Raw genomic sequence first — 14,921 nt, 5'->3', positions numbered from 1 at the left:
TATTGCAGTTGTATTTAACTGGATAGAAATAATGTGTGAAAGTTATAGATAAGTTGTAGATAAATTGTATAATATATAATTAGTTGTATGAAATTTATTTTTACTGTGTATAAATCAAATATAAAATATACAAAAGACATATTGTATAAAATTTATTTTTAAATGGTATGACATTATAGTTATATATTACTTGATAGAAATAATATAGATAAGTTGTATATAACTGGGTAGAAATAATGTATGGTTAATGCGCGACACAAACAGGTGTCATTTTTAATTCTCTCATTTCATATTCTTTTTTGTTTGTGGCTCAAAGTCTGTATTGTTGTTAATCTAGAATGAAATAAAGAACAAAAACTGCCAATGATTACTTAATAAAATTTATTAGTTCTTATAGTTACACTAACTAAAAATAATATATCTTTTCAAGTTTTAAATAAAAATGAACTTAAAATTCATATCTTTTCAAGGACCAGCACCATTGCTCTGGTAATCAATTTTTCTCTCTCTTTATATTCTTCGATCTAATGTATCTGTCAATCATCGATTTTGAAATGCTTTTAATTAACTTAATTCATATTGTTGAGTAATATAGTGAAATGTATCTGACTAGAGCGAACAGATTTAGATTGATGCTTTGGCGATTGGTTGATTAATCAATTTTATTGTTTTTGGTGACAGGTGGCTCGTACCTCGGCATTCACGTTCGGACTTGTCTAGGTGTTTACAACTGGTAGCAAAAAAGGATCATGGAAAATTGATCCCTTTGATGCACGAACAATTTTTGGTCAGGAAAAGCTGATCACTTTACATAAATTTGTAAGTATTTGGATGGACGAGGGGAGAAAGAGAGAATATGGAGAGAGAGAGGAGGGAAGAGAGAAGAGAAAAAAGGAAAATGGTATGACTAAATTTTTTTACTTAAGACACAAATAATGAATTTGGGAGCCTTTTAAGATGGATTGTATATATTTTGTAACAAAACTTGTTTATGCTAGGTAATTAGTTAAACATGAACATTAAGGATAATAAAGTTTCAAATATTGTATAGGAATGAAAAAATGAATTTTTACTTCCTATAACAAAGGTTGATACCTTATTTATTTTAAATAAATACCCTTTTAAAAAATTATATTCTACAGCTACTTTTTGATTTTTATAGCCAAATATCTATTTATAGTTATCTCCTACTCTTAAGCTATAAAATACTCTTTGTATTATTTTTCTCTTTCACTCTTTCAGATTTTTCTCCACCCTTTCTCTCTCTCAACGCTAGTCTTTCTCCATGGTTACCTCCTCTCTCTCCGCCTCTTTCTCCATGTTTGACACCTTGCTGATGTGATTAAGGTCAGCCCCAACTCAGCTCAGTAAAATTAAGGGTTGTAAACCCTAATCTAATTAGTCTCTGCCTATCGATTTATCCCTATCGATTAATCAATAATTCTTTAATTTATGTGAAGAAACCACGCACATGGGTACATATACAAAAAGCTATGCAAAGCCATGAAAGAAGGGTTTAGATTCGCGTATCGGTGGTTGCTTCTGCTCAGGAAGTGACCTCGGCTCCGGCACCATCGCCGGACCAAGGCGGCACGTTTTCACTACCGGTTTCCGATGAACAGCGGATTCACCGGAAATTAGGGTTTGTTCTTGAACAAAGACGACGGAATTTGGGGCTGAGCAACTTGATTTTCTGTTAGTATATTTCAATGTATTTTCATGTATTTCATTGTATTCATTGTCTTTTTTTCCATTGTAATTCAATGTATCTCGTTGTATTCCATGTATTTCATTGTATTCACTGTCTTTTTTTTCCATTGTATTTCAATGTATCCCGTTGTATTCTATGTATTCCATTGTATTCATTGTCTCGCTATATGCCATGAATGTATTCATATGTTTTTAATTAATATAATTTATGTATTCAGATATATTATATAATTTCTCTGAAGATTGCTATATTTTTGGGGTATTTTTCGGTTGAGAATCGTTTTTATAACTGAAAATACAAAATTTGTGTGTTATAATTGAGTTTGTTGAGTTATATTATGAGTATATTATATTAATTGATTCACTTTCCGTTTTAAAAACAGTATAATCCTCTATTTCACGCCGTGAATACAGTCGAATACAGTTGAATACAATAGTCTGTCCAGCTGTAATCCCATGTTTCACTCCATGAATACAGTCGAATACACTCGAATACAACAACTGATTAGCTGGACTTCCCTGATTCACGCCTATTTTTGATATTGTATACATGAATACAATAGCTTAAATACATCAAATACATCTTATAACCACACAAAAAGTATCTATAATCCGTAATATAGCAAATGGTATCTATAAATGGTTAATTACTACTAAAAGACAGTGCTTTATGAAAATTTCTACTCAAAAAATCCCTATTCAAAATTATTATTGGGCCCATACTGAATCCATTAGAGACCCATGCCTTCTTGCTCCACTTCTTTATACCCCTATTCTTAGGGTTTGGGGTCCAGAGACTTATATCTTCGTGCTTTAGCTAAACCAAATCCCTAATTCGACATTGAAGCTATTCGCCGCTGATTTGCTATAATCCGTTGAGTTATAAAATCAATTTTTTTTAATCTCTCAAAGCATAATAAAAGAAAATCAGTTTTGCTAATCGAGCTTTCTGTCTCTCAATTGTTCTTTATATTGTTTCGCCGTTTGCTAGTTTAATTTGTTTGTTGGCATTTACATGGCCGGTGATGACAAAATATTTGCACGAGCGGCAGCAACATTTTTTAATGCGCACCTATGGTTATTACCATGGGGTTGTTGTTGCTATGAATAATGTGCCAATATGCTAATCTGAGGCCTCTGTTTTTCTTCGTTGCTTGTTATAATTTTGGGTGCGTCCAATTTTTTTTCGCTGGTAGTTGCATTGTGCTACATATTTATGTATGTTTAGTGTAAAGACGAAATGTTCAACCCTTCACTTGTCGTCAAGAAGCTGAGAGTTTGAGTCACCGTGGGAAAAGGTTCACAGAGAAATCTTCTCTTGTCTTTATGTTGTTTCGGATGCTAATAATTTTGGTCTTTCAAAGTTTATTTTGGCATAATAATTTTTTTAAACATGTCATTGCGCATTCAATTTTTTTAGGTTCTTAGGAACTGTGATATTTGTTTTAGTAACAAATTTTAGGTACCATGATTCAGAAGAGTAAATCCAGGACATGACTTTTATTGTAGACAAGTTCCTGAGCAAATCTTGGTAATTGGTTCATAGTTAAAATATCCCTTGTTAGATGTCCTAACTCAGGCAGTCAGTTTTGAACCATGATAAAATGAAAATGCAAAAAAGAAAAATAATATAGCAAAAGAAACCCCCTGTTTGGACTTGACTTTTGTGTTGGTTCTAATTTCAGGGACTTTAAAATATCACCTTTTTAGGATGCTTGTTTCTCGGTGCAGGTTGCTGCATTTCATAGTCTTTAAATTGTTGTCTAAAGTATGCACCTGATCTGGTCTGTTCTAGTAATTTAAAGAAAAACTTTTCTTCGCTTGAAATTGTTTGTCCTTTGATGCCTGCTCTCTTATCGAAAGAATAGCTAGAAAGCCTACTTTTATTATTGTCCTAGGCTGTGGTAAATGATGCATATGTTTTGTTAGAGACTAGTGCAGATAAGCATTATCTGGTTGGTTCAGTATGATCTCAACATAGTGTCTTCATTAGAATTAGTAATTTAATTGCCTTTTGACTGCATTGGTACATCCAGGGGCGGATTTACATGGGAGGGGGTGGTTCACGTGAACCCATCCTCCTTTCCCTAAACCTTGTATAGCACCAGTAAATTTCAGCACAAAATACTTGAATTTGTATGGGTTCACCCATACTCAAGTGAACATTGTAATGCACCGGTAGAGAAGTGCACCTTCCATCCACCGGGTAGGTGGTTTGAATCCCTGCAATACCCTTTTTAAAATTATCCATTATTTCACTTTTTAATTAATAAATTGGCTACATACCTATGCTCCTGGGCCCGCATTTTAAAGTTTCCCATGCTTCTTAGTCTTTCGGTTATACTTTCAAAATCCCTAAATTAAAAATACCTCTCTACACAAAACTCTCTGGCGCTCTAAGTCTTCTGCAAATCAGCAAAATACCAACTTTTGTACAAACAAAAGTCACATATTTTTCCAGTTTCTTTATCAATCTCACTTCTTCTTTTGTTTCTTTATCTTTTTTCTTTGATTTATGAAGTTGGGTTGAAAAAAAATAATGTTCATGAAGCCTAACATCCTTTTCTAGTGGGCCATGCAAGGGTGTTCAAAGTCTATTTTTAAAAAAAAACAAGTAATAGTTTACCCTATACATAGTATAATTTTTCGGCGAACGATGGTCAATTCGTCATACATAGCTTCGCCCTGGGTGCACCCATTCTCGTGAAATCCTGGATACGCCTCTGGGTACATCAGGTTCTTATTTCATATGGTGCTGAAGGAGCTGCTCTGGATACGCCTCTGGGTACATCAGGTTCTTATTTCATATGGTGCTGAAGGAGCTGCAGCAAGATGGAAGTCTTTTTCTTTTGGTTTCCATCTTGCTGGACCTCCTTCAGTGTAGTGACAACAGTAATATTTCAACCAAGAACAGCGTTATCAGATGTTATATACTATGTTATCAACCTATGCACCAGTCTGATGGATTCTTGTTAGTTTTCACACAGGAAGCACATGCAACTATGCCTGACAAATCTGGACATTATTTCTAAGCATTATTGGGATTATCTGGATGATACTACAGGATGTCAAATCTCTATTATCTGCTTGGCAAGGACAGAATTGCTAAGAGGTTGAAACAAGTTTGGACGACATCTCCTTATGCATCATGTGGACCATTTGGTTAGAAATTAGAATAGAATAAAACATGTTTTGTAAGGGAGAAACAGAACCCTTCTTTACTGAATAGAACATGTTTGGTTATAGTGAGATATGTTGAGATTAGTTATTCTGATATTATTTTTCATTGACTGTTTGACATGTTGTATTAATTCTCGAATTGTTAATTTTATTGCTTTATCCCGGGATAAGTTATTCCGGGATTACTATTCTACCCTTTGGCAGGTACAAGTTATCCCGATACTATTTTTAATCCGGGATAACTTATCCCAAGATTAGTAATCAAAGAAGGGATAAGGCGATACTAAATTATCATCCCAGGATTATTTTTATCCATCATACCAAACGACCCCTTAGTTTTGCTTCAGTAATATAACATCTTATATTATCAAAGAGATCAGCCGCATCCCTTCGGGGATGACTCAGTTGATTTGGAGGGAGGTCATCCATACAGATGATGCCTTCTGGGTCGAGCCTGTCGCATAGGGCTTGCCTAGTGCGGTTCACATTCCCTGTGTGGTTTGCAGACTATTACATAGTGGGGGATTCACCAGTGTACACAGAGTGCCTCTTTGGCAGAGGCTATAACGGCTCGGGTTTTCCTAAGATTCCAAAAAAGAGAGAGAGAGATCAGCCCATCGCCGGTCTAATATGCAGTTGATCCTAACTAGTTTGAAAGTACTGCTTAATATCTATTGCCTTATTTCAAATAAGTTCTGACAGTGCATTATATTTTTGTATACTCCTGGTGCAGACAATCTTTTTATACTTTCTCATTGTAAAAGTTCCAGCACATATGGATTTTACCAAATTTCCTTCTATAAGCATGTTCAATCAAGTAACATAGTGTTAAACACAATATTGCAGCTAACCCCGAGTTTTATCTTTTGTTGAAAGTTGTTATTCATTCTTTGTCTAGAAAAAAAAACTTGTTGTTTTGCCTTCCCATTTGTGAGAGAAGCCGTCTATGTAGGATATAATTAGGAAACCTCCTAACAAATAAGTATTGCTAGTATCTATTGATATTGTTGTAACAAAAAACCAGTATACAGTCTAGTATGTCATCACACTTGCACTCTTGATTGTTTTTGCAATGTGTTTGGCAAAAAGTGTCACCAGCCTTACATTGGTGTTCTATCTCCACAAATTTCTCGTCTTGCATATTGCAATTACATTTAGGCATTATTCCAAAAGAGAAATACTACCGTTGATAAAGACATCAAAATACTCGCACTACAAAAGTTTTGAACTGTAAGGGAAAAACGAAAAATCAGAAATGTAAGCGCTGGAAAGGCACAACAAGTAATCACAAGTACAATCTGGTAGCGAGCTAACAAAAGCAGTAAGTTAGAAGAACCCAACTGGGAAGCATATGTCTATTTACAAAAAGTAACAAGAGAAGGGTCCAAGCACAGGAAACCCGGGCGATTAATTCAGCAAAGAACAAACTTGCTGCAATTCAACTGGGTGTTAGTTCAGTGGCCAACAGACAGGGTTATGCAAACGCCAGCGTGAACGCCTCAATACACCTTGCAGAACCTGCATGAACCAGTCCATCGATCATTATACTTAAAAGGCAACAAAATGGTTCATCTGCAAACAAAGTAATACTTGGGGTTTCCAGAAAAGAGATATTGTGTACACATTACATACAACTTATAATCAAAAGCCTTGGACAGTCGTTTTAACAGTTTATAATTACCAAATAGTACAGTGGTATTGAAAACATTTCTTGTCCCACCAGAAGGTTGTTCCTTGGGATTACCAAACACACACTTTCTAATAATCAAATCATTACTACTGCTCACTTCAGTACAGTACCATATAGTACTAAAATGAGCACATGAAAACCAAATGATGATGAGTAAAAGGTGACAGCAAAAAGCACCTGTCTCGTTATTCACAGGCAATTTTGGTGTCAAAGCTGCTGAGGCAGATCGCAAATGCCTGAAATGCAGAGATAGGATACTGATAGTCCATGGTAAACACATCTTCTCCCACTTTTCCAAATTGGAGAACAACATTCTCATGTTCCTGTCCAGCTCCATCACCTCGAGAAGCAACTAGCTGAAAGTTTTTTACGGAAGCAACTGTTACCCTGCCATTGAAGTTAAGACACCAGCATTGGAGTTGCTCGTGCCACCTAGGAGCCTTGTTCTTCAAACTTAAAACTTCATCTTTTTGACTGGGTAAAGGCCCGGATGGGAAGTTATCCATGCGAGTTGATTTTGATCTAAAAAAGGGAAGGGAGGGAAAGGAATCTATATTCACAGGCACAAATTCTGTCTGCGTAGGGGCTACACCCCCAGGTTCAACAGAAGAAGCAGGAATTGCATCCATGACACACAGCATCCTCCTAGGCCCCCTGACAGAAACAAACAATTTCTTTCAATTGGCAAGTGAGAGATATAACTATCCCTTCTCAATCAGTAAAACATTCTGTTTTCAATCAATAAAAGGGTAACATTCATGACATCAAAAACCTATTAAATTAATCTTGAATTCACTTTTTAGTATGAATTGAGTAAAATATCCACTTATTTTTTTTGTTTTTTTATATAGAAGAGAGTATTTGAAGAGTAAATTGGATCTCAAGTAACTTTTTATTTTAAATTAGTTAAAACGACCCTTTCAAAAGACTAAACATCATTTATGGAACTAAAGAAGGAAGGATACCAGCCGGATAGGTATACAAGGAGTATTTCCTTAATTGGACATCCATGTAGATAAAATAACATAAAAGGAACTATCTCTTACTTAGACCCTAGAACTGAAGAGTAAATTGGATCTCAAGTAACTTGTTTTTTTCAAATTAGTTAAACGATCCCTTTAAAAGACTAAACATCATCTATGGACAACGAAGAAGGTTACCAGCATGTTAGGCATAGAAGGAGTATTTCCCTTATTGGACATCCCTGTAGATAAAAGCAAACAAAAGGAACTATCTCTTACCTAGACCCCAGGACATTCAACTCGTATGAGATGTGAGCGACAGGAAAGTTGCCGGCAGGTATTCTTGGAGAGACTTGTTTCATTCCAACAAACCTAGTAGAGCGGCATTTACCGACTTTAGCTCCTGCGTTAGAGGGTTGTGCATCATAGATTGTGAACTTGGTTCCCAGGAAGTTGGATCTGTTACAAAGTTCAGCAAGGAGAACGTAGTCAGCACGACGACTGTAAAATAGCAAATGACATACTAGTGCGACAAACCTCAGCTTCCCAATGTAGGTGCTGCTACCCTTGGAAACATCATCAGCATTTAAAGAAATGATGTAATCTGTGCATGTTGGCCTTCTACACTTCCGAGCAGCAAGAAGGAACTTACCATCATCGTTAGAAGCTGTATAAAAGGGAACAGTGAAGGTCAGAGCACTATCATGTAACCTGGATAACGTAAGCAAAGTAATCCTAGATAGATTCAGGTACAAGCAAATGACGCCTCTGAGGCTCTAACTGCACCAAAAGAAACACCGGAAAAGGAAAAGAGGGCAAACAAGTACGAGAGGGTAATTCATATATATAGAAAGAAAGAACTGAAACTGTAATAATCGATTGCTCACCTTCATTAAAATTAAGATAAAGGTGATACGTCTGAGAGCTCCGGTTCCTTTTGATGAAACATTGAACAAGATTGTCTCTAGGACCAGGCTGCAGGAAGAGGAAAAAGTTATTATTCACTATGCTTGTAAATTATCAAATGATTCAAAAACATAAAGAAAGTTCTAATTTGTATACTTTAACTAGGAAAAAGGAAATAGGAGCACAGGAGAAATGTAAATTTTAGAGAACAATAACATAGATATATAAATCTAATCGTTGGCTGCAATTGGTTGTGTCCAATCATCTCAAAGTGGTATAACCAAAATAGAAGTACAGTAACACTCATGTGATAACAGCTGGAAAAATATAAGGATTCAGCAGTAATTCCAATAGACAAAGTTGTTGGCATTCTTTCATTCCGAAAATCTTATTTTAGTTGACAAAAAATTTCAGTCTTTGCTATATATACTCTTAGCATTTTGTATTCATATGCCATAGTCAACTCTTCTCATGGTCTACGATAATGTTCTGTCCGTCTGTTCTCTATCTCCCTCCTCACCTTCACACTCACCCCCACCCCATTTTAAGAGCATTGAACTCACAATTGGTCAAAAGGGGCGTCTTTCCATTGGGCACTTCTGGTCCATAAATCATCACTTCACCTCATGAGCTTAACCCAAAAGGACTTCACAATTGTTGTTATTACACAAAGTTAAATGTTCTTACAACACAGGATGTTTCCAAATGCAGTCTAAAGTGCAATTTCCAATTATCCTGACCCAAAATAAAGTCGAACAATTCTGCCCTAGAAAGGAAGTTGAGAGTGTCTTCCACACTACTTCAGGAGAATCGTCACTCAAGTGCATAAGAGTGCAGGTTTATAGCTGTTAATGCAGATGGTCATATGACATATACTGTAGATTACCAAGCTCCACATGAATCTTGTTGTGATATTTCCAAAAAATTGGACAAATGTCCTTCCATGTGGCATTCTTGCATGAGAAATTGAAGACAAGTGTTGTACACTTGTCATACTCTAGGCTTCTCTTTTTACCTATAAATAGGCCTTCAAAATAGCCATCAAGTATCAGCACATTTTGCTTTGCCTCTTTCGTTCCTCTCAGCTTCCTTTTCTTTCCTCCTTAAAACATTTGTAGTCTACTTTGTTTGTTTCCTCTTTTAAATAGCTGGGTTTGTAATTCAATATTTTGCTTATTCCTATATCCTCCCAAGTGGAGATGGGCTAGTTTAATCCTGGGGAAACATTTCACATTGCTGAAATAGTTTCTTAGGACAGTGCCCAGCACGACTCAAGCCAATTAGTGTATCTGCTCACAAATAATATTATTGCAGTATTATTATTGTATTTTTCGTGTCATTTCCCTACAAATCTTTCCTCTAGCAACTAAGCAGGCGCTCAGCAGCAATTGTAATGAACATTAGAGTTAAGCACACCGTTAACAGCACATACTTTTGATTAAGCTCCAGAGTAATCTAAAGGGGAACATGAAACTCCAAGAGGGGAGGGTAAGTTAAATTTCTGCTCTCTCTTGCAGAACATAAAGAACAAAGGTTACATAAATCTACATATGTAGTAAGATTTAAAGGTAAGCTATTTCTTTTCTTTCTTAGTTCTTTCATACTCATATTGATTCAGTGTACTATTATTTGCATATTCCAGATCCCCTAGGGGATGACTGAATTGTTCAGACATAAGAGTATCAACTTGAAGACCACAAGTTCCTCTTCTAGTTACAACACTCAGTTTGACTTCATCTGAAGGCTGGAGCAGGATTGTCCGAGACCTGTGCTTGTCATCTGCGGATTAGTCAAAGTGCATGCAAGCACGCCCAATGCTCAACCACTCAACCTTGTAAAACTCATATTCATTCAAATGACAACTTAGGTTTAGCAAAAGCTGTTCCTCATGACGAACCCTAAATGGCCAAAGTTTCATATGAAAAAAAACAAGAAATCGCTAGATCAATTATTAGTGGAATACAATGTGTAAGCTTTAATACACTTTATTTATCCTCCAGGTATAAGCTACCATAAAAACATGCAGAATTTTCCTGTTGAGCCTCACCCTGATTAAAGGAGTAAATGTAGCAAAAATGTACTAGCACTTTTTTTAGTTTGCCTAGCATACACAACAAGTACGCAAAGGCATACACTGGAACACTAAAAGCTCATAAAATTCGAGAGTCAAACCTGCTTCAAGGATATGGGGAACGTCAATTTGCCACAAATTTCAGGTGTTTTAACAATTTCTTTCATTATTTCTCTCCAACTCCTACAAACACCAGCACAAGAAACCACATTTTTTCTCGGAGGCCAAGTAGAGTCGGAAGCCTCAATCCTCATCAGGACATCTCTCAATAGCTCGGGCGGCATATTAGCCCAACAACTTTGCCTTAAAGCGTCCAATGTCACTGTACAATCTTGAACCACCCTATGTGACCTAGAACGAAACCCTTTACGCGAAATGCTCCCAAATTCACCCCTCATTTCCTGAATCATACTCTTGAATGACATCTTTAACAACTATACAACACTGGTTTGCTAAATTTTCCTCAACAGTGAACTTCAAATAATATTTCTTTTTATGATTACAAACCGAAAAGTAACACCCAATTCACGCTACATATCTTCAAGAATCAAATTTGGATGGGAATTTTGTACAGACCCAAATCACTCAGATCCTCTTTCTTGGTAAACCCCAGAAATAAAGTTAGCTCTGTGTTGTGCAATAAACCATAAACATAGACCAAACTTGATAATCAGCCATGTGTAAAGCTAAATTTTCAATCTTTTGATAAATGAAAAATCAAATCTTTGATAAAAAGAGCTCCAATCTTTGATAAAAACAAAAATGTCCCTCCAAATGATGAAACTGAACACATCCAAGTTGTATTTCTACATCTAGACCAACAAAATTAAGATTGGATAGAGGAGTGATCCATGATCAGTAGCAGTACAGATCTACAATATCTGACGAGGTACATTGAATGTTCCTAAAATAGAAAGCTGAAATGGGTCCTAGAAGTTGGTGTTTGAACATCATCTACTTTGGAAGGAAAGAGTTGAAGATAGAGGGAATATAGGGATTAGGGTTGGTAAGGTAGGTTTGGTTGAAAAGTGAGCATTTTCTTCTTCTTTAGTTTTGGGCTTTCACACAGCGACAGAAGTGTTGGTAAGTGGAGGCTCTGGCCTTTTGTCTCACGTAGGGAATGGATCATCTCTGACACCTTCAACTGCAAAGCCGGGTCAGGTTCTTGCTCCGCCTTGTTGGATGGATTCTTGGCCGTTGAGTTAGTTCTTTTTGGGTAGGATACTGCATAAATGAAGTTACTCCTATTTATTACCCTTCCGTCTCATTTTTACGTGATTTAATTCTAATGATGAGTCACATTTTCTTGTTAGTTAGATAATTATCTATAAAGACAAAATTGTATAGTTTGAAGAGGCCATAGTTTGTCTTTCAATTACGTGTAGCATTATATATATATATATATATATATATATATAGTTTACTTTTGGCCCAACGGACTACTCTACTGATCCAGTTAGCCTGACAGACGATCATGATGCAGTGCACCCTCAGAAAAAGAGGCAACAAGATAATGATTCGGATAGCTTAGCCGGTCGGCAGGATATGCGCTTCAAATCAGTCAATGCACTAAAGCATACAGGCTGTGGGGACACATTAATATTCAGCTTGCGTTGTATATATTACATTAAACAGTATTTTTGTGTAAATTAAATATAGGACCACAAATAAAATCATAGATTAACAAATACGAAAAAACGAACCACATAATACATGAAATCTAAAACATAAAATAAACAATACATTTAAAACAACCACGTGTTCGTTTAATCACCATCGCCTATTGTTCTCTGCTTCAACCATTAAAATTACTCTTACGGCCGGTTATTTTCTTCCTCAGCTTCTTTTAGTTTCTACTTCAATGTTGTTACTTTTTCTTCGAGTTTCTAGATGTTCATTTTGTACTCTTCGGTACGTTTTCAAAGGTTTAATAAACATAATTTGTAATATTCCTGGTTAATAGGTTCATCGTACCATTCTTCAAAGCTACATTGATTTTCCTCCTACGAATGGTTATAATAACAAACAACTATTAGTATCATGTTATAAAATAAATATCTGAATAACCAACATAAATTTGAATAGCTTTTTCACCCTCAGGACTGTGATGGCGCCTAACATTTCACTAGCTAGGCAAGCCAACGTTAGAATAGCTTTTTAGCCCTTTTTAACAATTCAAATTAAATAATAACCAAGAACTGAATAAACTGAAATAGAGTGACAAAATCATAACAACCGCTATATCTAAATACAATCCCATAACTGGTGTAACAAGTGCACGAGCGATTAGAATAATACCAATAATAGTCTGAATGAAAGTATAACTATTTGAAATGAAATAAACAACTAGAATAAGGTAGGAGGGGACTTCAAGGCTGCGAACTCCGAGCAACTGTACCTTAAGCCTCCGTCAGGCAATAAATCTAAGTAATCTACCGACTGCCGCTAGGACCGACTCTTAAATCTGCACAAGAAGTGCAGAGTGTAGTATGAGTACAACCGAACCTATGTACTTTGTAAGTGCCGAGCCTAACCTCGACGAAGTAGTAACGAGGCGAAGACGGTCACTTACAATAATCTGTATGCAGTATAATAATTACAACAGGAAAGGAACACATGAAAAGTAAGGCAATAAACTTATGAAAATAAACCCAATCCTCGAAATCAGTAAACCAGAAACATCAGTTCTCAAAATCTCGTATGAAAACACTGAAAGCTAACATAATGCAACAATGAATACAAAACACAAATTCGTTGTAGCGCGCAACTCGATCCCACCGTACAAACACAATCCTCCCTTATTTTATCATATCAATATTAAGAATAACATGTAAAATCCGTTGCGGCATGTAACTCTATCCCACCATATAATCAGAATCAATATCATAATCCTCCCTTATTTCACCATATCAAAATCATATATAAAATTCGTTGCGGTGTACAACCCGATCTCATCATATCAATATCAATCCTCCCTTATTCCACCCATTGCGGCGCACAACCCGATCCATAAATAAAATCAAAAAATATAATCAATTCAATAACTCAATTCACAAGAATCTCTACGATTAAAGAATATGAAAGCAAAGCCATAAAGGAACCTCGTACCAAATTAAGGAACTCTACAATTAATACAAAGCAACAAGACAAGTCAAATATATGACGATTAAATTGTACAAGTAAGACAATTAAGGCAAGTAGCAATTAATCATGGAAGCATGAAAGAAACGAACATTTTAATACGAGAGTAATAAGTGACAAGTAACAAGTTAAGGCATAGGAAGCGATTAAAGCATGTAATAGTTAAGACATGGAACAAAATAATTAATGAAATACGGGCAACCATGGAAATAATTTTTTGATGGCGTATATACACTCGTCACTTTGCATATATGCTGGTACACACGTAATCCACATAACACATAGCTCAAGGGTTCATATTCCCTCAAATCAAGGTTAGACCCAACAGTTACCTCGCCCCGCGATCAAATCAAAGCTCAACTGGGGCCTTCCCTCTAAAATCCGCCTCCAAACCAACTGAATCTAACCAAAATCGACTTAATAACATCAAACAATGCTAGGGAAATACATAACAATACATAAAGTTAAGATCTTTACACTTTTTCCAAAAGTCAACTCCGGGATCGCTTGGTCAAAATCCGAGATTCGGACTAAAATTCAATTACCCATTCACCCTCGAGTCCAGTTATGTAATTAGTTTCGAAATCCGACCCCAATTCGAGGTCTAAATTCAAAATTTATAAAAATCTCTAATTCTACCTAAATCCCTAATTTCTACCATGAAAATCCTAGATTTGATGTTAAAATCTTATGAAATGTGGTTGGTAATTGAAAAGAACTAGATTAAAATCACTTACCAATGTATTTAGAAAGAAAATCTCTTGGAAGAATCGCCTCTAGATACGATGATTTGTTCGCATTTGCTAACTTGGACCCTCCACAAAAGCGACTTAGTGATCGCAATTGCGACAAACACCTAGGCCAGGCCATCATCGTAAATGCGATAGGGAGTTTGCAAATGCAAACTCTTCAGGACACTGTGCTCTTCGCAACGAGCATGAAGCTCACAAATGCGACTATTTTCTCGCAAATGCGAGATTTGAGCACCAACAAAATCTAATCTCCTATGTACTCTCCGAAACGCGTCTGAAACTCACCCGAGCCCTCGGGGCTCTAAATCAAGCATGCATAGAAGTCCAAAAATATCATACAAAGTTGCTCGCATGATCAAAATACCAAAATAACATCTAGAATTACGAATCGGACACCAAAACGAAAGAAATTTTCAAAGAAACTTAAGAACATGCAAATTTACAACCGGACATCTGAATCACATCAAATCAACTCCGTTTTGCACCAAATTTTGCAGACAAGTCATAAA

The 14,921-nt window shown here is 36.0% G+C and overlaps 1 protein-coding gene across 1 annotated transcript; it reads right to left on the bottom strand.

Annotated features, from left to right (window-relative positions):
• Nucleotides 1–6,023: 6,023 nt before the first annotated feature.
• On the bottom strand, nucleotides 6,024–11,736 carry LOC104243105 (tubby-like F-box protein 3). Its single transcript, XM_009798255.2, has 6 exons — nucleotides 10,621–11,736; nucleotides 8,430–8,517; nucleotides 8,080–8,209; nucleotides 7,822–8,001; nucleotides 6,758–7,234; nucleotides 6,024–6,408 (listed from the first exon to the last, which is right to left on the bottom strand). The coding sequence occupies exons 1-5, from the start codon at nucleotides 10,942–10,944 to the stop codon at nucleotides 6,766–6,768; spliced, it is 1,191 nt and encodes a 396-aa protein (XP_009796557.1). The 5' UTR covers nucleotides 10,945–11,736; the 3' UTR covers nucleotides 6,024–6,408; nucleotides 6,758–6,765.
• Between the last annotated feature and the right edge of the window lie 3,185 nt (nucleotides 11,737–14,921).

The sequence above is a fragment of the Nicotiana sylvestris genome, chromosome 9, assembly GCF_000393655.2.
Source record: "Nicotiana sylvestris chromosome 9, ASM39365v2, whole genome shotgun sequence".
In the NCBI taxonomy this organism is placed as follows: Eukaryota; Viridiplantae; Streptophyta; class Magnoliopsida; order Solanales; family Solanaceae; genus Nicotiana; species Nicotiana sylvestris.
The sequence above is the reverse complement of the archived record's forward strand: the minus strand, read 5'-3'. Positions and strand labels throughout refer to the sequence as shown.

What these genes read in the sequence shown, in the direction of transcription:
- LOC104243105 (XM_009798255.2), bottom strand. Translation starts at nt 10,944, where the DNA reads ATGTCATTCAAGAGTATGATTCAGGAAATGAGGGGTGAATTTGGGAGC. An exon ending in TTATCTTAATTTTAATGAAG is followed by an intron (nt 8,210 to 8,429) that starts GTGAGCAATCGA and finishes CCTTTTATACAG; the next exon opens with CTTCTAACGATGATGGTAAG. An exon ending in TTGAATGTCCTGGGGTCTAG is followed by an intron (nt 7,235 to 7,821) that starts GTAAGAGATAGT and finishes TGTTTCTGTCAG; the next exon opens with GGGGCCTAGGAGGATGCTGT.